The sequence below is a fragment of the Triticum aestivum genome, chromosome 5A (assembly GCF_018294505.1).
Source record: "Triticum aestivum cultivar Chinese Spring chromosome 5A, IWGSC CS RefSeq v2.1, whole genome shotgun sequence".
Taxonomy (NCBI): domain Eukaryota; kingdom Viridiplantae; phylum Streptophyta; class Magnoliopsida; order Poales; family Poaceae; genus Triticum; species Triticum aestivum.
In genome coordinates this window covers 459,072,489-459,099,236 of record NC_057806.1, presented here as the reverse complement: position 1 = coordinate 459,099,236, position 26,748 = coordinate 459,072,489, and the positions used below count along the sequence as shown (strand labels likewise).

Here is a 26,748-nt window from a genome sequence, read left to right as displayed (position 1 = left end):
ACTAAAACCTCTCTCACAAGCAACATGATCAAACATAAAACTCATTGAGTGTTAATCACATAGTGATGTGAACTAGACTACTGACTCTAGTAAACTCTTGGGTATTAGTCACATGGCGATGTGACCTGTGAGTGTTAATCACATGGCGATGTGAACTAGATTATTGACTCTAGTGCAAGTGGGAGACTGTTGGAAATATGCCCTAGAGGCAATAATAAATAAGTTATTATTATATTTCTTTGTTCATGATAATAGTCTTTTATTCATGCTATAACTGTATTATCCGGAAATCGTAATACACGTGTGAATACATAGACCACAATATGTCCCTAGTGAGCCTCTAGTTGACTAGCTCGTTGTGATCAACAGATAGTCATGGTTTCCTGGCTATGGACATTGGATGTCGTTGATAACGGGATCACATCATTAGGAGAATGATGTGATGGACAAGACCCAATCCTAAGACTAGCACAAAAGATCGTGTAGTTCATTTGCTAGAGCTTTGCCAATGTCAAGTATCTCTTCCTTTGACCATGAGATTGTGTAACTCCTGGATATCATAGGAGTGCTTTGGGTGTATCAAACGTCACAACGTAACTGGATGACTATAAAGGTGCACTACAGGTATCTCTGAAAGTATCTATTGTTTTATGCGGATCGAGACTGGGATTTGTCACTCCGTGTAAACGGAGAGGTATCTCTGGGCCCACTCGGTAGGACACCATCATATGCGCAATGTGACCAAGGAGTTGATCACGGGATGATGTGTTACGGAACGAGTAAAGTGACTTGCCGGTAACGAGATTGAACAAGGTATCGGTATACCGACGATCGAATCTCGGGCAAGTAACATACCGATAGACAAAGGGAATTGAATACGGGATTGATTAAGTCCTTGACATCGTGGTTCATCCGATGAGATCATCGTGGAACATGTGGGAGCCAACATGGGTATCCAGATCCCGCTGTTGGTTATTGACCGGAGAACGTCTCGGTCATGTCTGCATGTCTCCCGAACCCGTAGGGTCTACACACTTAAGGTTCGATGACGCTAGGGTTATAAAGGAAGCTTGTATGTGGTTACCGAATGTTGTTAGGAGTCCCGGATGAGATCCCGGACGTCACGAGGAGTTCCGGAATGGTCCGGAGGTAAAGATTTATATATAGGAAGTCCTGTTTCGGCCATCGGGACAAGTTTCGGGGTCATCGGTATTGTACCGGGACCACCGGAAGGGTCCCGGGGGCCCACCGGGTGGGGCCACCTGCCCCGGGGGCCACATGGGCTGTAGGGGGTGCGCCTTGGCCTACATGGGCCAAGGGCACCAGCCCCTAGAGGCCCATGCGCCAAGATATAGGAAAAAGGGGAGAGTCCTAAAGGGGGAAGGCACCTCCGAGGTGCCTTGGGGAGGATGGACTCCTCCCCCCTTCTTAGCCGCACCCCTTCCTTGGAGGAGGGGGCAAGGCTGCGCCTCCCCCCTCTCCCCTGCCCCTATATATAGTGGAGGGGAGGGAGGGCATCCACACCTGAGCCCTTGGCGCCTCCCTCCCTCCCGTGACACCTCCTCCTCTCCCGTAGGTGCTTGGCGAAGCCCTGCAGGATTGCCACGCTCCTCCACCACCACCACGCCGTTGTGCTGCTATTGGATGGAGTCTTCCTCAACCACTCCCTCTCTCCTTGCTGGATCAAGGCGTGGGAGACGTCACCGGGCTGTACGTGTGTTGAACGCGGAGGTGCCGTCTGTTCGGCACTTGATCATCGGTGATTTGAATCACGACGAGTACGACTCCATCAACCCCGTTCACTTGAACGCTTCCGCTTAGCGATCTACAAGGGTATGTAGATGCACTCTCCTTCTACTCGTAGCTGGTCTCTCCATAGATAGATCTTGGTGACGCGTAGGAAAATTTTGAATTTCTGCTACGTTCCCCAACATGATCATGGTTAACCTAACAAATGAACCAGACACATTCCGTTTGAAATTGACACCTTCAGGTGTCTTCACAGGTTTTTTTGAAACGAGGCAAAAGACTTGTCATTTTCATTGATTAAGTAGGAGAGAATTGCCCGGTTAATTGACGAAAAACCGGGCTAAAACTTATACAGTCCAACCCACATAACATGGGTACCACCAGCCAACCTGACCACCAACATGGGATCACAGAGGTACAAACAGATGCATAGAAACCATGACGGTGCATGCCAACAGAAGGCCAGGCGCGCGAACAACCGACATCTCCGACTCCGACGACGATCATTACAAGGGAAATATGACGGACTTGCACCGACCGTGCCCTCCGTAACCGACCACCGAGCGCCTGTCATCGTCACCGCATGGGCACACTCCATCGCAGCTCCGACTTCAAAGCAACCAAGCAACCAACGTAAGAGCACCTCGGACACGCCGGGAAGATCCGACTACCGAAGCCCGAGCCGTGACCAAAGCTCCTCTCGACACCATCATCGTTGCCAAACAGAAATCAGCACCCTCGAAATGGCCGCCTCAGCAAACTACGTTGCGAAGATGCCGCAAATCACGCGGCGAAGATGCTGCCATCCACTGGTCTCCAGCTTGTGGCCGGCTTCAAGACGATGCCCCCAGGGAGGAAGAGGTGTCTTCAAAGTCAAATCTATGGACATGGATCTCATCAATAATGGCAAACCTTTCCATCACAAATACATTTGGAAGCTAAAAGTTTGCTAAAAATTAAAATTTCATGTGGTACCTTGACAAACAAATGATCCTACCCAAAGATAGCCTAAATTTTTTTTGCAAGGATGCAGAAAGTGTTGCTTTTGTGGTAATGAGGAGCCGATTCAACATCTATTTATTCAGTGCCCACTTGCCAAGCTATTATGGCACTCTGACCATATGGATTTTAATTTACCTCCACCACGAGTAGTATGATGAATATGTTTATAAACTGGTCAGTATGGGTTCATCCAAAGTTAAAGAGTCAATATGTGCGGGAGTTTGTGCTTTACTTTGGGCTATTTAGAACTCTCGTAATAATTGCATTTTCCGCTAAATAAATTTTCCAAGTGTCTATCACGGCTATCAAGGATCCATATGTGGTCCTTGCTCGCAAGGAGGATGGGTGAGCACCCATGGTTTTTGGGTGCAACCGGTGGGAGATGGCCTCACGGGATTTGCTCATCTGATCCGGTGCGCCGTATACTAGTTAGATTTGTGATGCATGAGGCTCATTAGTATAATTTATTTCACCCTTTGGGCATCCATTTGTGGCATTATTCTGTTGAAATATCTCGAACTTAGATGGTGTGAACTTTGTGACGATTAAATGTTTCAAATATTTATAAAATATTCACTATTTTTTTTAAAAAAATCTGAATATTATAACCATTTTTGTATTTGATAAAAACAATTGAATCTGATGAACATTTTTCAAATTTGATGAATTTTTAATTCAAGAACAAATTTTGTATTCCATGAATAATTTGTTGAAATGGAAGCTTTTTGTGGAATTTCATAATTTTTTGAATCTGATGAACAAATTTTCAATTCAACGAACAAGTTTTGAATTCAACAAGCAATTTTTGAAATTGATGAATAAAACAATGTTCACAATTAAAAATGTGCATGAATTGAAAAGTAAGAATGCAGAGAAAAAGGAAAAGGAAAACAAAAATGAAATGTAAATAAATAACCAGAAAAAAGAAAGAAAAAACACAGGAAAAAACCTGCAATACCAGACACGTTATATTGGTGCATAGCGATTACTACTAGTGGGTGCCCCTATGTTTACTTGGGCCCGCACGATATATCTGTGCATACCGATTAATAGTGGATGCCCCTATGTCTCGCCGGCAGCGAGACGTAGGGAAGGCTCGCCTGTAGGCGAGCGCAAGATGAAGTGTCCGGTGCACCCGCACTTGTGGTGCTACCGGTGCACCGGATGCAATAGAATGTTTTAAAAATTCTTTAAAAAATCTAGCACATTAACGCAACATCAATTTATGATGTCACCAAATTTCGTGTAAAAGTTTGAAATATTTTTTGAGATACAAAAATGACAAATTTGACATCGGTGTGATAATGGGCCATATCTAAAGCCCAAGTTATGTTATGTACTATTCAGTATTGAATTTTTCATTTTTGTTTCTCAAGTTATGTTTCAAATTTTGACTTGAAATTTTGTAAGAACGTACATTGATGTTGTGTCAGTGTGTTAAATTGTTTTTAGAATTTTTTGAACATTTTGAAAGCACAATGTGAGATCGGTGCACTGGTAGTACCACAAACTCCGGTGCACCAGATATTTTCCCCAAGATGGACTGTCCAGGTGTGCGTGAGGCCACATGGCACAACCTTTTTTTTGACTTTTCCTTCTTCAATTTATTTTTTACTTTATTTATAGTTCCAAATAATCTTAATATACATTACAGAAAATGTTAAATGTGTAAAAAATGTTAATCGAGCATGAAAATGGATATATTTGTATAAAACAATGTTTCCATATATATGATAAATGTATACAATAAATATACAAAATTTATGAAAATTTTGATCATGTATTTAAAAAATGTTAATCAGTTATTTGATTGTCTAATCAAGTATTATAAATTTTAATCAACCAGTTGAAAATGTTAAATGTGTAAAAAAAATCTATTTGTCATATATGCGAAAAACATATACAGAGAAATACAATGTGTACTAACAATATTTATCATCATGTAACTAAAACATGTTTAACGTGTATAAATTTTTTCCTGGTGTATATGAAACGTGTACAGCATACATTAAAATAAAAGTAGACATCAACTTTTTTAAAGTTCATTCTGTATTTACAAAATGGAAAAACATGTATAAAAAGGTTCCATATGTATACTGGAATTGTACATTGTGCATGAAAAAAATGTTTAGTGCCCTTATAAAGATATTCACTGTGTATCGAACTATGTTAAAATTGTATTACAAATTGTTAATCTTGTATTTGAAGTTTTTGAAACCTGTATTAAATAATATATTTGTAATCATATACCAAAAGTATACAATGTTTATGGAAAAAGTAAATAAATCTCTATTTTTTATGAAAAATTTAGTAATGTTTTTTCAAACATGTTAAGCGTGTATATAAAATATGTTCCTGCTGTATACAAAAAAATGTTGAATGCACATTAAAAAAATAGACTTGTGTTGAACAAAAAAGAAACCCATAAAAGTCGACAAATAAACAAAGTAACACAATAAAAGCCAAAAAGAAAAACAAAGAAAATAAAGAAAAGAAACCCCATGGATACTAATGCAAATGAATGGAAGCCGACAAAAACAAAGAAGGAAACAAAGAAAACCAATTAAAAATGAAGAAAATAAGAAGCAAAAGAAACAAAGTAAACGATAAAGAAAAACATAGAAACAGAAAAAAAATCCAAGAAAATCTTAAGAATACCGTAAATAAAACTAAAGAAAAAATATTGAAAACTGAAGAAAACCAATGAAAACAGTAACAAAACAAATTTAAAAGAAAAAAAAATAAACCTCATGAAAACCATAAAGAATTCACAGAGAAAAGAAATAGCCATTAAAAAACTACAGAGAAAACACAGATGAAGAAAGAACAAAAAACCAGCAGGATAATACACCAAAAAAGTGAAAAACCAAAGAAAACAGTAAGAGAACACACACACACACAAAACCCAGTGAAAACTAGCCAAGTCCAACCAATAAGCAGCAAAGAAGAAAAAACCAACAAAACTACAATGAGCGAGCGAAGGAAAAACATGGAAACTAGCCAGTGAACGAGAAAAAAAAGCAACAAAGCGATCCGGGTCTGTTACGATGGGGGAGAAAAACTCTTCTAGTGAGCCGAGCTAACATTTGGTATTAAGTGAGATATAGCTCTCGCGATCATAGGTGGTACGCGATTGCTCGCTACCCAGCGACCTACACGGGGTATAGGGATCCCGAGGGATACGGTCTTGTACTTCCAGTGTCCTTATTTCCAAAACACAAATGACACATATTTTGGCTAGTCCAGAACTTGTAGCCCAAGTGCTCTGTATAGGTGATGATGGTCCATGAAGTATGAACCATGATTCACAATTTAAAAAGAATACCCCCTCTATTTTTATTTGCACCACATTTTGGTTTGTTTTGAGTCAAGTTTTGTAAATTTTGATCAAGTTTATAGAAAGTTTCTACAATACCAAATCAATACTTTCGGATGTATCAACGAATATCTTTTCACACCGTATTTATTTGTTGATGTAATTGTTTATATTATATTCTATAAATTTGGTGAATTTTTCTAAAGCTAATATGTGAGTAAATAAAAACAAAGGAGTAAAAAATATGAACCATTGCACCGGCGGACAGTTGGTCACCTCGGTCTCATCGTTTGGACTGTTGCCTAGAGATGTCACCTCGGCATCGACGGCGTCGTCAGGAAATAATTTCGATGTCGACTTCATTGCCGTACGCTCACAATGTCCGGCACTATGGAACGAAAATGATCTCTGGAATATAGCATTGTTGAGCTCAGTCAAACATCGATATGATGCATGTATCTTGGAATGCCCGAAATACATAAACTGTTTCGTGGTAGCTTTGCCGCTCCCCCTGACAAGTCCATATACCAGTATAAAAACACCAAAACGATCTACGTATCCTCAGCAAGTCACCACCCGTCGCAGATTACGATGAGGAACCATACCATGTACTACGCGGCAGTGGTACTGGCGATCGTACTGGGCGCATCATCGCTGGCGAACGCGGCGGTGACCCTGCAGCAGAAGGACGTGCTGAGGGCCTTCATCGAATCGAGGGCCCAGAAGCGCGCCAGCGGGCCGGCGGAGCCGGACACGTGGGCCGACCCGGCCAGCAGCTTCCGCCACCTGCCCACCAAGTGCGACAGCCCGCCGGCGGGCACCAGGGAGGCCGACAGGATCGCGGCGCTGCCCGGCCAGCCCCCGCGCGTCAACTTCGACCAGTACTCCGGCTACGTCACGGTGAGCGAGGAGTACGGCCGCGCGCTCTTCTACTACTTCGTGGAGGCCCCCTACGAGGCCTCCTCCAAGCCGCTCGTGCTCTGGCTCAACGGCGGGCCCGGGTGCTCGTCGCTCGGCGCCGGCGCCATGGCGGAGCTCGGCCCGTTCCGTGTGAACCCCGACGGGAAGACCCTGAGCCGAAACAGGCATGCCTGGAACAATGGTGCGTGACCGGCGGACCCTCTCTTACAACCTCATGCACGCTGTGATCTCAGCTGATGGCTTGTGGTGTCGTGCAGTGGCGAATGTGATCTTCCTGGAGTCGCCGGCGGGCGTCGGGTTCTCCTACTCGAACGCTTCGGTGGAGAGCGGCGACGCGGGGACCGCGGTGGACGCCTACCTCTTCCTGCTCAACTGGCTGGAGAGGTTCCCCGAGTACAAGGGCCGCGACTTCTACATCGCCGGCGAGAGCTACAGCGGGCACTACGTCCCCCAGCTCGCCACCGTCATCGTCGCCCTCGCCGAATTCGGTCTCACAGACGTGAACCTCAAGGGCATCTTCGTAAGTTGCCTGATCATGTCCGCCGGCGTTGCGAGCTTTGATCTGACATAAAGGGTTTATTTCTGCAGGTTGGCAACCCGTACCTCGATGACTACATGAACACAAAGGGATCGTACGAGTTCTTGTGGAACCACGGGGTGATCTCGGACGAGGTGTGGGGCAACATCAGCGAGCACTGCAGCTTCGGGCGGTTCGAGGGCACAGCGTGCGGCGAGGCCAAGAAGTCGTTCAAAATCGGCGACATCGACCGATACAACATCTACGCCCCGGTCTGCATCGAGTCGCCGGACGGGAGCCTCCACTCCAGCAGCTACGTACGTACTACTACAAGAAACAAATATACTACATTCTTTCTCTTCTAGAAATCTCACCATCACTAAGAAATTTGATCGATTGTAGTGCTGATTAGTTGGCTTCTGTGATTGAGACAGTTACCAGGCTATGATCCGTGCATCGGGGCCTACATCGCCGCCTACTTCAATAATCCTAAGGTGCAGAAGGCTATGCATGTTCGAACCAACACCAAGTGGTCAGAGTGCGCGTAAGTAACGCACCTGCTTATTTACCCTAGCATATATATTTCCAGCCGGATATTCACCCCCACCTTGTTCTGTCCACAGTAACTTGCACTGGACCGATGCCCCGGTTTCCATGGTGCCAACCCTTGCCTGGCTTGTCGACAACGGGTTAAGAGTCTGGCTGTACAGGTAAACATTTGCAGTACCTTCGAGACACCAAAGTAAGATTTTTTTTCCTGCCACTTATATCATAAAATCATCGCTAATTCGACGACAGCGGTGATATGGACGATGTGTGCCCGATTACCGCCACGAGGTACTCTGTCAAGGATCTCAATCTGGCAATCACAAAACCGTGGCGTCCATGGTACACCCCTGACAGCGAGGTAACAATATATGCAATAACCCTAAATCTAGGTCTTGTGATTGGATTGTGTGCTAACTGAATTATGGCCAAATATAGGTTGGAGGCTACGCTCAGCAATACGAGGGAGGGTTCACGTTTGCGTCGGTGCGAGGAGCTGGCCATATGGTCCCTAGCTTCCAGCCCAAGAGATCACTTGTTCTTTTCTACTCCTTCATGAAAGGTGTTCTGCCACCGGCGGTCTCAGTATGGCGCCCATGAGCATACACCGCCAGTCCTGGCGGTTCTATAAGTTTTCAACCGGCCGGGGAAACCGATTAGTCCAGCCGGATATTATTTTTACTAAGTGCGACATATAACGTCCCTGATGACATCTTGGAGTTCTTTGTAAGATGATTTATCCATCCACCTTGTGTATGTTGTCCAAAGGCCGTTAGGGACACGCCGTTCTTCAACTCAATAATGTAATGCATTATGTCTTTTTGTGGGTGCATTATACTTTGCTTATCGTGGTTAAATAAAGTTTCAGAAGTTCATGCCCATCTGTCTGCTCAATGTCAGTTATGAGATACTGACTAAGGTTCTAGCCGACATGTTAGGTCTAATTATAAGCTCTATGGCTATTGATACCCAGACTGTCTTCATTAGAGGCAGGTACAATATGGAAGGAGTTTTGGTGCTTATTGAGATACTCCCTCCGTCCTTTAAAGAGTGTACTTCCAACTTTGTTGGAGGGTCAAACTATTTCAAAATTTGACCGAGTTTGTGTAAAAATATATCAATGTTTGTGAAATCAAATAGGTATATGATGAAAGTATATTTTATCACGAATCTAATGCTACTAATTTGATGGCATAATTGTTGATGTATTATTATATAAACACGGTCAAATATAAAAAATTTGACTTTTCAAAAAAGTTGGAAGTACACTCTTTAAAGGACGGAGGGAGTACATCTTTACCTAATAATAAAGGATGAAGGCTTTCATAGTTCTCCATCTGTCACATATTTATATTCGTTAGATTTTGTGTTAATGCAACCAGAAGAGCTAGCATTGGTGTTGGTCATAATTTAGGGTTCTCATATTAGTAAGCAGTCCCACCTCATCACGTCATGGTACAAAAAAGAGGTCCAGTCGCCGTACGTCTAATCTTTCCACGAGTTTTCCCCGATGTCTCCATCGCTCGGCTGGGCCTTTCCCTGGGCTTTGCACCTGCACTCCAGAAGGCCAACAAAGACCTCAAACCTAAACCGTGTCCGCGTGGGAAACTGCAAACAACCATGAACGTATGTAACAAAAGGAGAATAGGATTCCCTATAAAAAAAGAAGAATAGGACGAACGCAAGCAACGATCGGCATCACGAATTTTAGTTCCGCTAGCCGCCGATCATGACGACATAAACCACGGCCGGGGCTGCTCTAACTCCTAAGGAAAATAGCAGTTGTCTCGCCGTTGTGCCGTCTTAAAGGAGCTTAGCCCCCCCCCCCCCCCCCCCCCCCCCCCCCCCCCCGCGGCCTCCGACGCGATCTCCATGAGCCCGCACCTCCCTGACACCGTCAATGGAGACGGAAAGCTACATATCAGAACTCGACTCTCCACTCTCTTCGGCTCTCCCTGTCATCCTCTAGGCCCAACACGCTTGACAAGAAGATCGACCTGGCCGACACCGGCTCAGATGCGATGCAGAACAGCGGCGCACTAGCTAGACGTGGGCGGTGTGCACAACCTGTGTGGGAGGCGGCGTGCATGTTCCCAGGTTCCAGGCTCCCGGCTCCTGGCGAAGTCACAGACAACAGTTGACGGCGGAGGCATTGGCGTTGTACGTGTCGCCGGCTAGGTCGCTCCAGACCACGACTGTCTTTTGTGCTACTGCCTGCCTATGTTTGCTGCTGCTGAAGAGAAAAAGTGAGAGACTGCCTTTTGTGCTACTGCCCGCCTATGTTTGCTTCCTATGTGAGGTGCTGAAACCTTGTACGGGGAGCGAGATATGTGAGAAAAAGATCGATCTGCTCCCTGGTACATGCACAAAGCTGGCTACTGGATTGATCCTTCTTGTCGTGATAACCTGCAACACCAAGCTGGATAGATGGAAAATGAAGCAGTGGCACGGGAGATTAATTAGTTTTCATATGATCTCTTTCATTATCACTTCTATGTCGCTGTGCAGCTTTGGGTGTTTCCTGTTAATTTTGGAGCACTATCTCTTTCATTACCACAAAAATAGTACAGGTTGTTCCTTCTCATTTTATATCGTCGTGTAGCTTTGGCTGTTTCCTGTTAATTTCTATTGTGCGTTTCTACTTTGGTAGATGATCATAAACATTATATATTAGGCTACTAGATGTAGAGTTTGATATTGCCACCGTCAGCCTCTGGATATTGTTTTTCAGTTTATGCTAGCTAGCATATGTTGCAACACAAAAAAATGATGATCAATTTCAATCGTGCAGACATAGGATATTCTTGGTCGGCTCACTGCTCTCAAGACAAAGGTATGCTCTTAAAAAAATAATTTTGATCATAATTTGTATTGATAACGTTTCTTACTGTTGACAACAATACATTGAATAATTTGGTACTGTCCTTTAGTTTGCTGCAATTCTCCCTGCGAATTTTTTTTGGTACGTTGAAGTTTGTGTAGGTTTTGAAGAGATATTTTGCATGTATACTTTCCCTGGAAATAAATCTTGGCATCCATACTCGCGAATAAGCTAAAATGATAATGACTTTGGAGTATCTTGGATAATGTAGTCTCATGCCTCAAGTGTTTTTTTAGGAATAGTCAAGTGTGTACTCTTTGGAAATAAATTAGTTATATATACATTCACACATCTAATTATTTAACAGTATAGTTTTCAAGTTGCATTTTTTTCATGTGGGCTATTCCTATAGAAATTAAATGCACATCAAATGTATGATTGATCTTATGACACAAAATATGACTTAATATATTTTATAAGGATTCTTTTTTGGGCTGCTTGATAAATTTGAGCTTTCTTTTAGAAGGGTTTATTTTTCGGCAAGTGTTTAGTCATCTTAACCTATTTTCACCGGCTGTGGCATATCTTTCTTGTTTGTTTGAGATTTGTAAGACCGTTTCAGACCCTGTTGGGATCTTGGATTTTTAATAATATGGCTGTGTGCATCAAGAGATGCAGAGGCCGGGGATATTCCTCATTTTCAAAAAAAAAACTCCTCAACAAACAAGCTTCTCGAAAGTATGTATCTGACTATTTTAAAATCATCGCTCAATTCTCAGTGCCTAGGTCTATAATTTTAACTGCAGATTTACTTGGCAAATTATATTTGCAAGCCGACAGGAGTTCAGTTGACGGAGGAGGTGACTATAGGCGAGGCACTATCCGACGATGCCACCCCGACATGACCGAGCTTTCCCGCTGACGATCTCCCATTACTGACGGCTGCCGCCCACGTCGTTCCACCAACACAAGGTTGAACTGCCACCACTGGCGAGGCATGAGGGAGGATAATCGGCGATATAGTGGGGCATTGTGTTGACATAGAGGACATGACCAGTGTGTGCGGGGGTGGAGGGAGGAGGCTAAGATATTTTTCTTCTCCCGTTGCAACGCACAAGCATATTTCCTAGTCATACTAAACAAGCTGGAGTGCTTATGAAAATAGACTCTGAAAAGGCCTATGACAGAAAAAGGCTTTGGTGATACTTGGTGTGCCTGGATGATGGAAACTATGAGGGGGGGGGGGTTGTTTGACATAGTAGCTGGCGGACTTGCTTTGCTTGTTAAGAAAGCTCAATAACACGGTTTGATTTCCGGGCTTGCCCCATAATGATGGATTAGCTATGTAACAATATGCCCATGACATCATTTTCTTGATGAAGGATGATCAGCTTGAGGCTAGAAACTTAATGTACAATCACATGAGCTACCTATATGACTGCGATTAATCTGATGTAATCTTTATGGTGTCCTTGTTGCAGTGTAATGAATTGTCACTTTATGATCAGATTTATACATGTTTTATTCATGCATTCATATGAGTTATTTGCTACATAATTTATATACAAATATGCTCTCCGATCTATTTGTCTTGCACTGGCCATGTTTAGATGAAAGATCTCCAAGAGAGAGTTGTGTATGTTAGTTGGATTCAATCTTGCAAATAAGCTACCACAATGAAAGGAACTGGAAAATGCTTGGATAGTGTTGTTGCCACTAAGGATAAAAATATAGTCGTGTAGAGGTCCCTTAAATATGGGTGAAGACAATATATTATCAACGAGGCTATCATGCTTAATAAAATACTCTATTTTTATTTAATACTTTAAGATGCATGCTAGATAGTCTCTTGGTGGCTGGAGTATTAACTATATATGTTGTTGGATTAAAGGTCTATAGATGTCCCGATGTGATGCCTTTATGCCATGTATGATCATACTCATAAAAAATGTAATTTAATCTATACACAAGTGTAATTTATTCACCATGTCATGTTATCTTAAAAATTGAGAGACACCACTGGTGAAACCACGAATCCTAGTCCATTCATCCCAATTTCTTTCAACCTCTATCATCAAGGCACTTTTATTTCCGTTTACAATCTTAATTTTTTATTCTGTTGCAAAAATCCCTTCCAAACACAAGTTGCATTAATTCTTGTAACTAGAAAGGCTAGTGAGACTAACAATCTCACTTAGTTCATTAGAGATCAAGAAAATATAGTAATTGTGGGTGCGGGTGTTGGTCATTGATTGTTGTTCAAATACTCCTACTGTTTAGAAAATGCTTAAGCTCATCCACTTACGGGAAATTGTTGCTTGGCTGTAAACCTCTGCTTAGAGCCTTTTAGATAGTTTTTTGTGGAAATATTTACACATGGTACATCAAATTGGTATTGATTTTTTTTGGAAAATACAGATTTCTATGTAAGAAGAGGGCCATGAAGGTATATTAGTGTAATACCAAGTTGTAGTCCAAATTTCAAGTTCAAATGACGAACAAACTATGATGTGGAATTCAGACTTCATACTTAGATTTTGAGTGCTATGATGCTTCTTAGAAAATGCTTGTGTTACAAAGAAATACGCATTCTAATTATTGTGGATTTGTCTAAAAATATGAAACACAACCTCATGAGGTCATATGTTGACCCTATGCCAATTTCATATTTTAGTCCATATTTACAGTTTATAAAGAATGAAAAATCAATAAGGTGCAGGTGTAGGTTCAATTTTTATTTGGAATTTGCTCAAATTTTTATATATATTGTATAATATCTTAAAAGATACATATGTACTTAGATATTAATTTTTCTTCCATTTAGTGGACTTTTCAAGATACATGTAGTTTAAATTTGAATTATGGCTAGTAATAACAATATTGTAATGCCTTAGTAATAACAAATGAATTCCAAAAAAGCCTAACTTTGACATAAACAATTTCATATAGTAGCATGTTCCATGTAAAAATTTGTTGTAACCTTTTGATAAGTAGTTTTGCAAGGCTTTACAGATGGTGCCTCAGATTGGTATTTAAAAAGATATAAAAATAAATTATTACATAAAAATGCAGCATGAAGATATAGTAGTATATAATAATGTAATATAACGTTCTAGTAGAAATTTCATGTTCAAATGCTGAAGAGACTATTATGTGGAGATCAAACCTAATACTTTGTATTTGAATGCTACGATGGTTCTCAGTAGATGCTTAATTTTTAAAGCAATGCAAAATCTAAGTTCTTTGATATTTTCTGCAATTTTAAACAAAACCTTATTAGGTCATATCATGAACCTTATTAGGTCATATCATAGCCCCATGCCAATTTTTCATATTTTGCATACCACACTTACATTTTGTAAAAAAAGGAAACCAATAGGATTCATGTAATGGTTTGAGTTTTATGAAGCAAACATTTATTATTATTTTCCACATTTTCCTCATAGAAGCTAAAAGGTTATTACAAATCACTTAAATAAGATTTTTTTTACTTTTTTAAATGTGTCGTTAGCATCTTCATGTACACTTGTGAAAACAAATTCAAAACTTTTTGACACCCCAAAATAAGTATATCAATTTTTTTACATATCTAGTCTCCATGTAGCCCCTCCTCCATTTGTAGTTTCCACATCAACTTCCTCTTTTTTTAAGAGGTCCCACTCCTATTTGATGATTTTCCTCTGTCATCTTATTGTCGCCTCAGGCATGGACATAAATCGGCACACCACATCTTTTTGGTCCTCATCTACTAATACAAAACAACACATGTTGTATGATTTTTTAAGGGACGTGATACATCTCCGTCGTATCTACTTTTCCAAATACTTTTGTCCTTGTTTTGGACTCTAACTTGCATGATTTGAATGGAACTAACCCGGGTTGACGCTGTTTTCAGCAGAATTGCCATAGTGTTATTTTTGTGTAGAAATAAAAGTTCTTGGAATGACCTGAAAATCAACAGAGATTATTTTTGGAATATATAAAAAATACTGGAAGAAGAATTCACATTAGGGGGCCCACACCCTGTCCACGAGGGTGGGGGCGCGCCTACCCCCCTGGGCGCACCCCATACCTCATGGGCCCCTTGACGCTCCACCGGCCTCAACTCCAACTTCATATATTCGTGTTCGGGGAGAAACAAATCAGAGAGAAGGATTCATCGTGTTTTACGATACGGAGCTACTGCCATGCCCTAAACTCTCTCGGGAGGGCTGATCTGGAGTCCGTTCAGGGCTCCGGAGAGGGGAATCCGTCGCCATCGTCATCATCAACCTTCCTCCATCACCAATTCCATGATGCTCACCGACGTGCGTGAGTAATTCTACCGTAGGCTTGCTGGACGGTGATGGGTTGGATGAGATTTATCATGTAATCGAGTTAGTTTTGTTAGGGTTTGATCCCTAGTATTCACTATGTTCTGAGATTGATGTTGCTATGACTTTGCTATGCTTAATGCTTGTCACTAGGGCCTGAGTGCCATGATTTCAGATCTGAACCTATGATGTTTTCATCAATATATATGAGAGTTCTTGATCCTATCTTGCAAGTCTATAGTCACCTATTATGTGTTATGACCTGTTTACCCCGAAGTGACAATAATCGAGACCACTACCGGTGATGACCGTCGTTTGAGGAGTTCATGTATTCACTATGTGTTAATGCTTTGGTCCGGTACTCTATTAAAAGGAGGCCTTAATATCCCTTAGTTTCCAATAGGACCCCGCTGCCACGGGAGGGTAGGACAAAAGATGTCATGTAAGTTCTTTTTCATAAGCACGTATGACTATATTCGGAATACATGCCTACATTACATTGATGAATTGGAGCTAGTTCTGTGTCACCCTATGTTATGACTGTTACATGATCGACCACATCCGGCATAATTCTCCATCACGGATCCATTGCCTATGATCTTTTCCATATATTGTTCTTCGCTTATTTACTTTTCAGCTACTACTGTTACAGTCACTACAAAACCCCAAAAAAATTACTTCTGCTGCCGTTACTTTTTGCCACCGTTACCACTACTATCATATTACTTTGCTACTAAATACCTTGCTGCAGATATTAAGTTTCCAGGTGTGGTTGAATTGAGAACTCAGCTGCAAATACTTGAGAATATTCTTTGGCTCTCCTTGTGCCGAATCAATAAATTTGGGTTGAGTACTCTACCCTCGAAAACTGTTGCGATCCCCTATACTTGTGGGTTATCAAGACCATTTGCTGGCGCCGTTACCGGGGAGCATAGCTCTATTCTTTGAGTCACTTGGGATTTATATCTGCTTATCATTATGAATAACTTGGAAGATCAAAGAACCAAGATTTTTCTCTCAACTACGAGGGGAGGTAAGGAACTGCCATCTAGCTCTGCACTTGATTCACCTTTTGTTTTGAGTAAACTTGCGACACCTAAACCTGCTTCTTCTATTGATTCCGATAGGTCGCATGTTATTGATGATGCCACTTCTGCTATGCATGATACTTATTATGAAACTACTTCTATGCTTGATACTACTGTGCCACTTGGTGAATTTCTTGATGAACAACTTGCTAGGGCTAGAGAGAATGAAATTATTGAAACTGGTAATATTGATGAAAGTGATGATGAAGATTCTCCCCTAGATATGAATTGCCTGTTGTGCTTGAGGGTTATGTTATGGATGAAGAAATTGCTAGAGACTTTCTTGTCTGCAATGATAGAAGTGATCTTAAGAAACTATTAGCTAAGCTGAAAGAAAAATCTCTGAATGCTAGAATGAAAGATGATCCTGCTTATGATACTTCACCTATCTTTATTACTGATAAGGATTATGATTTCTCTGTTGATCCTGATATAATTACTTTGGTTGAATCTGATCCTTTTTATGGCTATGAATCTGATACTGTTGTGGCACATCTTACTAAATTAAATGATATAGCTACCCTGTTCACTAATGATGAGAAAACTCTCTACTATTATATCCTTAAATTATTTCCATTCTCATTAAAGGGTGATGCTAAGATATGGTTTAATTCTCTTGATCCTGGTAGTGTGCATAGTCCCCAGGATATGATTTACTACTTCTCTGCTAAATATTTCCCCGCTCATAAGAAACAAGCTGCTTTAAGGGAAATATATAATTTTGTGCAAATTGAAGAAGAGAGTCTCCCACAAGCTTGGGGGAGGCTTCTCCGATTACTTAATGCTTTGCCTGATCATTCTCTCAAGAAAAATGAAATACTTGATATCTTTTATAATGGACTAACCGATGCTTCCAGAGATTATCTGGATAGTTGTGCTGATTGTGTTTTCAGGGAAAGAATAGTTGATCAAGCTGAATTGCTATTGAATAATATGTTGACCAATGAAAATAATTGGACACTTCCTGAACCAACTCCTAAGCCAACTCCGAAGAAAAGGGGTATTCTATTTCTCAGTCCTGAAGATATGCAAGAGGCAAAGAAATCTATGAAAGAAAAGGGTATTAAAGCTGAGGATGTTAAGAATTTACCTCCTGTTGAAGAAATACATGGTCTTAATTCATCACCTATATTTCTGAACCCAAGGCTCTCTTTCTTTACCATGTTTCCTAGCAACAAAGTCTTTTTTTTCATAACGTTGATTCTTTGATTGTGGGTTATCAAGATCAACAACAGGTTCAATTTCTATATCATTATCATTACTAGGTTGGGCATCATCATGAACATTATTATTAGAATTATCATTAGTTTCAGGATCATTACCATATTGAGTTTCAGCATCAGAAATAGAAATATCATTTGGATTCTCAGGTGTTTCAACAATAGGATCACTAGAAGCATGCAAAGTCCTATCATTTTTATTTTTCTTCTTTTTAGAAGAACTAGGTGCATCTATTTTATTTCTCTGAGAATCTTGCTCAATTCTCTTAGGGTGGCCTTCAGGATACAAAGGTTCCTGAGTCATTCTACCAGTTCTAGTAGCCACTCTAACAGCATTATCATTATCTTTACTATTCAATTCTTTGAGCAAATCATTTTGAGCTTTAAGTACTTGTTCTACTTGAGTGGTAACCATAGAAGCATATTTACTAATAAGTTTAAGTTCACCTTTGACATTAGCCATATAATCACCCAAGTGTTCAAGTATATTTGAATTGTTTTTCAATTGTCTACCAAAATAAGCATTAAAGTCTTCTTGCTTAGCCATAAATTTATCAAGCTCATCTAAGCATCGACTAACAAATTTAGTAAATGGGATTTCAACTTTATCATATCTATAGAGAGAATTTACTTCTACTACCTGTGTCGGGTTATCAAGACCATGAGTTTCTTCAATAGGAGAAGAATTTGGATTATATGTTTCTTCAACACGCGGTAAATTAAGACCATGTATTTCTTCAATAGGAGGTAAATTCTTAACATCTCCAGTTTTAATACCCTTTTCTTTCATAGATTTCTTTGCCTCTTGCATATCTTCAGGACTGAGAAATAGAATACCCCTCTTCTTCGGAGTTGGTTTAGGAATAGGCTCATGAATTGGCTCCGGAGGTGTCCAATTATTTTCATTTGTCAACATATTATTCAATAGAATTTCAGCTTCATCCGGTGTTCTTTCCCTGAAAACAGAACCATCACAACTATCCAGGTAATCTCTGGAGGCATCGGTTAGTCCATTATAAAAGATATCAAGTATTTCATTTTTCTTAAGAGGATGATCAGGAAAAGCATTAAGTAATTGGAGAAGCCTCCCCCAAGCTTGTGGGAGACTCTCTTCTTCAATTCGCACAAAATTATATATATCCCTTAAAGCAGCTTGTTTCTTATGAGCAGGGAAATATTTAGCAGAGAAGTAATAAATCATATCCTGGGGACTACGCACACAACCAGGATCAAGAGAGTTAAACCATATCTTAGCATCACCCTTTAATGAGAACAGAAATATTTTAAGGATGCAAAAGTAACGAGTTCTCTCATCTTTAGTGAACAGGGTGGCCATATCATTCAACTTAGTAAGATGTGCCACAAGAGTTTCAGATTCATAACCATGAAAAGGATCAGATTCAACTAAAGTAATTATATCAGGATCAACAAAGAATTCATAATCCTTATTAGTAACAAAGATAGGTGAAGTAGCAAAAGCAGGGTCAGGTTTCATTCTAGCACTTAGAGATTGCTTACTCCATTTAGTTAATAACATTTTTAGTTCATTTCTATTTTCGCAAGCTAAGATAGCGAAAGAAGCTTCTTGATCAAAAAAATAACCCTTAGGAATAACAAGTGATTCTTCATCATCACTTTCATCAGTATCACCAGATTCAATATTTTCAATTTCTCTAGCCCTAGCAATTTGTTCATCAAGAAAATCACTAAGTGGCACAGTAGTATCAGGCATAGAGGTAGTTTCATCATAACTATCATGCATAGTAGAAGTGGCATCATCAATAACATGCAACATATCAGAACGAATAGCAGAAGCAGGTGTAGGTGTCGCAAACTTACTCATAACAGAAGGTGAATCAAGTGCAGAGCTAGATGGCAGTTCCTTACCTCCCCTCGTAGTTGAGGGATAGATCTTGGTTTTTGGATCTCTCAAGTTCTTCATAATGATAAGCAGGTATATATCCCAAGTGACTCAAAGAATAGAGCTATGCTCCCCGACAACGGCGCCAGAAAATAGTCTTGATAACCCACAAATATAGGGGATCGCAACCGTTTTCGAGGGTAGAGTATTCAACCCAAATTTATTGATTCGACACAAGGGGAGCCAAAGAATATTCTCAAGTATTAGCAGCTAAGTTGTCAATTCAACCACACCTGGAAACTTAATATCTGCAGCAAAGTATTTAGTAGCAAAGTAATATGATAGTAGTGATAACGGTAGCAAAAGGTAACAATAGTAAAAGTAATGTTTTTGGTATTTTGTAGTGATGATAGCAATAGCAACGGAAAAGTAAATAAGCGAAGAACAATATATGGAAAGTTCGTAGGCAATGGATCAGTGATGGAGAATTATGCCAGATGCGGTTCATCATGTAACAGTCATAACCTAGGGTGACACAGAACTAGCTCCAGTTCATTGATATAATGTAGGCATGTATTCCGAACATAGTCATACATGCTTATGGAAAAGAACTTGCATGGCATCTTTTGTCCTACTCTCCCGTGGCAGCGGGGTCCTTATGGAAACTAAGGGATATTAAGGCCTCCTTTTAATACAGAACCGTAACAAAGCATTAACACATAGTGAATACATGAACTCATCAAACTACGGTCATCACCGGTAAGTATCCCAATTATTGTCACTTCGGGGTTAACGGATCATAACACATAATAGGTGACTATAGACTTGCAAGATAGGATCAAGAACACTCATATATTGATGAAAACATAATAGGTTCAGATCTGAAATCATGGCACTCGGGCTCTAGTGACAAGCATTAAGCATAGCAAAGTCATAGCAACATCAATCTCAGAACATAGTGGACACTAGGGATCAAACCCTAACAAAACTAACTCGATTACATGATAGATCTCATCCAACCCATCACCGTCCAGCAAGCCTACGATGGAATTACTCACGCACGGTGGTGAGCATCATGAAATTGGTGATGGAGGATGGTTGATGATGACGATGGCGACGGATTCCCCTCTCCGGAGCCCCGAACGGACTCCAGATCATTCCTCACAAGAGGTTTTAGGGCTTGGCGGCGGCTCCGTATCATAAAACGCGATGATTTCTTCTCTCTGATTTTTTTCTCATCGAAACTCAATATATGGAGGTGGAGTTGGAGTCGGAGAGGCAACAGGGGGCCCACGAGGTAGGGGCGCACCCTAGGGGGGCAGGCACGCCCTAGGGGGGCAGTCGCGCCCCCCACCCTCATGGCAAGGTGGTGGGCCCCCTGGCCTTCATCTTTTGCAGGTATTTTTCTTATTTTCTGAAAAGTGGCTCCGTGAAGTTTCAGGTCATTCTGAGAACGTTTGCTCCTGCACATAAATAACACCATGGTAATTCTGCTGAAAACAGCGTCAGTCCGGGTTAGTTCCATTCAAATCATGCAAGTTAGAGTCCAAAACAAGGGCAAAGTGTTTGGAAAAGTAGGTACGTTGGAGACGTTTCAGCAATGGTACACTTCCCGAGGAAACAACCTCAAGTCCGAAGTGTCAATTCTATTGGAAAAATTTCAACAATCACTATTGGAGGTTTTGAATTTCCTCTTCCTACTGTCAAGAAGAAATATGATATTCTTATTGTTGGGGACATGCATATCCCCGTTGAGGTAACCTATTGTTATTCGAAAATTCTCCGGTTTCATGCAATTCAGAATGAGTTTGTTAACAAGACTTGATCAACCTTATTAGTGAATTCCTTTTGATGAGCATGAGATGGATGAATTTAGAAGGCACAACCTTCTGTACCCTCTTTTTACTTTCTGTTATTTATATTAAATAATGAAAAAATAGTAATTTCTGTTAGTTTTCTGAATTATCCATGCAATAAAGAATACCCTGAAAATAAAAGTTCTCCAAAATGCCCTGAAAATTAAATATGATTTTTCTAGAATATTTAAGAATATCTGGCACTGAGAAGACACCAGAGGGAGCAAGCACTTGGCCACGAGGGTCTAGGGCGCGCCCACCCCCTGGGCGCACCGCCTGCCTCGTGGGCCCACCCTCCACTTATTCCAGCCACCACACACTCCTTCTTCCTCCAAAAAAATCACCAACCAGCTCAAGCACGAGTTCTAGCTCATCTTGCTGCTATTTTCGATCTCCTAGCTCAACGCTCCATTCACAAAACTGCTTTGGGGGATTGTTCTTTGGTATGTGACTCCTCCAATGGTCCAATTAGTTTTTGTTCTAGTGCTTTATTCATTGCAAATTTTTGCTGTTTAGGTGATCCTGTTCTTGAGCTTGCATGTCAAATTTATATGGTCAAAAGTAGTTTTAATCCATGATATTGCCTCTAGGCACTTGTAGGAGTAGTTGCTATCAATATTGTTGAGTTTGGTTCACTTTTATTTTGAGTTACTAAAAATTTCAGAAATTTTTCAGAGGAAGAAATATGTTTAGGAAAATGTACGAAGGTGGTTCTTCAACGAAGCAAGGACCCAGACCCGCAATACGCGATGCAGACGATGAACCACCGAGGGACGCTCAAGTGCGGCCTTGTGAATGACCGCCAGAGGATTTCATGGCCCAAGCAAGAATTAAATAGGAATTTGATGCATATGTGCGTAATGCTGATCTGGAGAGCTTCGAGGCAGATAAGTGCGGGCAATACCTCCATTTAACCGATTCATTTGTGAGAAGGTTTAAATTTTCATCCTAGTACAATTCATAAATTGTCCTGTTTGATCTTTATGATAAATCTTATACCATGGATTTAGAGGATTTTAATACTGCCTGCAAACTCCCACAATTGGGTAGTGCTAGTGAACCTAGCAAATATGAGCTTAGAGATTTTCTTGCTAGTATTACAGTGGGGGAATCTAGAGATGTAACACAAGCCACCATAGGGAGTATTCATTTTCCCACTATACATTATTTTGCTCTCCTCATAGGAAGGTGCATAAATGGTAAAGATGAAGCATGTCACATGTGTGTACCTGATCTAAGCGTTCTCAGGAGCGCTGTTTTAGGAGATAAACAATACAACTTGGGGGCTATTGTTGCACGTAGGTTGCATAATAATAGTATTCATGGATATTTCTTTGGTGGAATTTATGCAACTCGTATAGCTAACTTTCTTGAGATACCCATACATGGAGATGATATTGAGTTGCCTCCTTTTTATCTATATTATGATGCTATGGTTCGTCATCAGTTTGTTGAGAGGAACAACCAGTCCCTCCAGTACCGACTAATCTTTGACAGATGACGCACTTATCACGTTGCTCTCCCTGCTCTCGCTTTCTTTGACTTTCAGGCAAAGGGGAGATATGTTATAACCAGGGAGGAGGCAAATGAGTATAAGAGGAGGACGGAGACAGCTCGCCTCCAAGCGGCATCTCATGAGGCAATAGCTGCTGCATCACAGTACGACCCCAACTACAACTTTGGATATCCGCTAGGCCAACCGTGGCAGTAGACCAACTTAGGCCAAAAGCCTAAGCTTGGTGGAGTACGTATCTCTCACCGACATTACATTCATGTTCACACACTCATGCTAGTTGTTGGTGCTCATACTTTTTAATTGTAAAACCCATGCTAGTTTATTTCCTTTTTTATGTTTTCTTCTTGTGTGTTTCATAAACCTTAGAAAAACAAAAAAAAATTAGTTGTAGCTTTTAGCTAGTTTACTTTTCATGTTGTAGTAGTAGTAACTAAAAATAAAACCCAAAAAGATTTCTCATTCTTCTTTTGCTTGTAGGGAGCTTTCTCGTGTAAATACTTTTATTTCTTTTCTTTCTTTGGGGGTCGAAAGGAGAAGACCATAATGAAAATGTTGAGTGGCTCTCATATGCATTATTGTTGATCTAACAAAGAGCCCATATTACCTTGTCTTCTCTCTTGAATTGAATGCTTGCAGATTCCATCTTAGTCCAATGCACGTGCACTATTATTATTATCCACATCGTTCAGTCGTGCAAGTGAAAGGCAATAATGATGATTATATGATGAACTTATTGAGATGAGAAAAGCTGGTATGAACTCGACCTCCCTTGTTTTTGTAAATATGATTAGTTCATCGTTCCTGATTCAGCCTATTATGAAAGAAACATATTTGCAATGACAATTAGAGACCGTAGTTGCCTATGCCATGCTTAATTAGCTAGGAGCTTATAATGGTTTACCTTGCGTGCCAACATGCTATTAAAATGGTTGTGATGTGGTATGATAGGGTGGTATCATCCTTTGAACGATTTGAGTGGCTTGACTTGGCACATGTTCACGCATGTAGTTGAAAGAAAATCAACATAGCCTCTATGATATTTATGTTCATGGTGCATTATATCCTGCTCATGCTTGCATTCGGTGTTGATTAATTTTAATGCATGTTCATGACTGTTGTCGCTCTCTAGCTGGTCGCTTCCCAGTCTTTTTCTAGCCTTCACTTGTTTTAAGCTGGAATACTGCTTGTGCATCCAACTCCATAAACCCCAAAAGTTGTTCCATATGAGTCCACCATACCTGCCCATATACTGTATCTACCTGCCGTTCCAAGTAAATTTGTATGTGCCAAACTCTAAACCTTCAAATAAACATTCTATTTTGTATGCTCGAATAGCTCATGTATCAACTAGGGTTGTCTGTATCTTCCATCCTAGGCGGATTATTCTCAAGAGGAGTGGACTCCACTCCTTACTCACGAGAAAATGGCTGGTCACCGGGATGCCCAGTCCCATGCTTTATGCAAATCAAATCAAAATAATTGCAAACAAAACTCCCACGGGACTCTTGTTAGTTGGAGGCAATCGTTGTTTCGAGCAAGCCATATATTGATGCTTGTTGGTGGAGGGGGAGTATAAACTTTACCATTCTGTTTGGGAACCGCCTATAATGTGTGTAGCATGGAAGATATCGAGATCTATCGGTTGTTATGTTGACAATGAAAGTATACCACTCAAAATATTATTCATATCTATTTCAAAACCGAGCTTTGGCACCTCTACAAATCTCCGCTTCCCTCTGTGAAGGGGCCTATCTATTTACTTTTATGTTGAGTCATCATCCTCTTATTAAAAAGCACCAGTTGGAGAGCACCGCTGTCATTTGCATCCATTACTGTTAGTTTACATTGACTATGACTTGACTGGATCTCTTTTACCATGAATTACAATGTCTAGTCAGTCCTTGATCTTTAAAGGTGCTATGCATTTATGTTTTGTGGTCTTAGAAAGGGCTAGCGAGATACCATCTTGTTATATCATATTATGATTGTTTTGAGAAAGTGTTGTCATCCGAGATTTATTATTATTGCTCGCTAGTTGATTATGCCATTGATATGAGTAAACATGAGACCTAAATGTTATTGCGAATGTGGTTAGTTCATAATCTTTGCTGAAAACCTGAATGCTGGCTTTACATATTTACAAAAACAAGAGCAAACAGAGTTTGTAAAAGTTTTTCTTTATCACTTTCAGTTTATCAACTGAATTGCTTGAGGACAAGCAAAGGTTTAAGCTTGGGGGAGTTGATACGTCTCCGTCGTATCTACTTTTCCAAACACTTTTGCCCTTGTTTTGGACTCTAACTTGCATGATTTGAATGGAACTAACCCGGACTGACGCTGCTTTCAGCAGAATTGCCATGGTGTTATTTTTGTGCAGAAATAAAAGTTCTCGGAATGACCTCAAAATCAACGGAGATTATTTTTTGAATATATAAAAAATACTGGAAGAAAATCCACGTCAGGGGGCCCACACCCTGTCCACGAGGGTGGGGCGCGCCTACCCCGTGGGCGTGCCCCCTGTCTCGTGGGCCCCCTGACGCTCCACCGACCTCAACTCCAACTCCATATATTCGTGTTCAGGGAGAAAAAAATCAGAGAGAAGGATTCATCGCATTTTACGATACGGAGCCGCCGCCAAGCCCTAAACTCTCTCTCGGGGGGTGGGGGGCTGATCTGGAGTCCGTTCGGGGCTCCGAAGAGGGGAATCATTCGCCATCGTCATCATCAACCTTCCTCCATCATCAATTCCATGATGCTCACCGCCATGCGTGAGTAATTCCATCGTAGACTTGCTAGACGGTGATGGGTTGGATGAGATTTATCATGTTATCGAGTTAGTTTTGTTAGGGTTTGATCCCTAGTATCCACTATGTTCTGAGATTGATGTTGCTATGACTTTGCTATGCTTAATGCTTGTCACTAGCGCCCGAGTGCCATGATTTCAGATCTGAACCTATTATGTTTTCATCTATATATGAGAGTTCTTGATCCTATCTTGCAAGTCTATAGTCACCTATTATGTGTTATGATCTGTTAACCCCGAAGTGACAATAATCGGGACCACTATTGGTGATGACCGTAGTTTGAGGAGTTCATGTATTCAGTATGTGTTAATGCTTTGGTTCGATACTCTATTAAAAGGAGGCCTTAATATCCCTTAGTTTCCAATAGGACCCCGCTGCCACGGGAGGGTAGGACAAAAGATGTCATGCAAGTTCTTTTCCATAAGCATGTATGACTATATTCAGAATACATGCCTACATTACATTGATGAATTGGAGCTAGTTCCGTGTCACCCTATGTTATGACTGTTACATGATCGATCGCATACGGTATAATTCTCCATCACCGATCCATTGCCTACGAGCTTTTCCATATATTGTTCTTCGCTTATTTACTTTTCCGCTGCTACTGTTACAATCACTACAAAACCCAAAAATATTACTTTTGCTACCGTTACTTTTTGCCACCGTTACCACCACTATCATATTACTTTGCTACTAAATACCTTGCTGCAGATATTAAGTTTCCAGGTGTGGTTGAATTGACAACTCAGCTGCAAATACTTGAGAATATTCTTTGGCTCCCCTTGTGTCGAATCAATAAATTTGGGTTGAATACTCTACCCTCGAAAACTGTTGTCATCCCCTATACTTGTGGGTTATCAGGACGCTGTAGGGTACGCCCCTACAACATTTTATGCTTTTGAGAGAAATAAACAGCCAAATTTGCGCCAGTGAGGACTTGAAACCAAGTTTATTGTCTGGGAAAAAGACACGTAGTTGCAATTTATGTGTTTATTTTTCTCTTTTCAGGAACAAATAAGACTGCCTTTAATAATTTTAACTAACTGTAGGATTTTTTATTATGTGTCCACATAAACTTATCAACCAGGGACAATTAGAACAATCATCATATAATGCATAGTCTCACAAATAAGTCACATACTTATTGATACATATTAGTGATGATATTCAAGGATAATATATATAATTATGAATACATAGGGAAGTAGCATCATC

The 26,748-nt window shown here is 40.6% G+C and overlaps 2 protein-coding genes across 2 annotated transcripts; both read left to right on the top strand.

The window, feature by feature from the left end:
- Positions 1 to 6,662: 6,662 nt before the first annotated feature.
- On the top strand, positions 6,663 to 8,925 carry LOC123107173 (serine carboxypeptidase 1-like). Its single transcript, XM_044529178.1, has 7 exons — positions 6,663 to 7,169; positions 7,246 to 7,508; positions 7,577 to 7,822; positions 7,940 to 8,049; positions 8,129 to 8,215; positions 8,304 to 8,412; positions 8,490 to 8,925. Exons 1-7 carry the CDS (start codon positions 6,674 to 6,676, stop codon positions 8,649 to 8,651), a joined length of 1,473 nt encoding a protein of 490 aa, XP_044385113.1. The 5' UTR covers positions 6,663 to 6,673; the 3' UTR covers positions 8,652 to 8,925.
- Positions 8,926 to 9,923: 998 nt separating this feature from the next.
- Positions 9,924 to 12,087, top strand: LOC123101386 (uncharacterized). Its single transcript, XM_044522863.1, has 4 exons — positions 9,924 to 10,008; positions 10,130 to 10,621; positions 10,843 to 10,884; positions 11,679 to 12,087. Exons 1-4 carry the CDS (start codon positions 9,924 to 9,926, stop codon positions 11,792 to 11,794), a joined length of 735 nt encoding a protein of 244 aa, XP_044378798.1. The 3' UTR covers positions 11,795 to 12,087.
- The last annotated feature ends 14,661 nt before the right edge of the window (positions 12,088 to 26,748 follow it).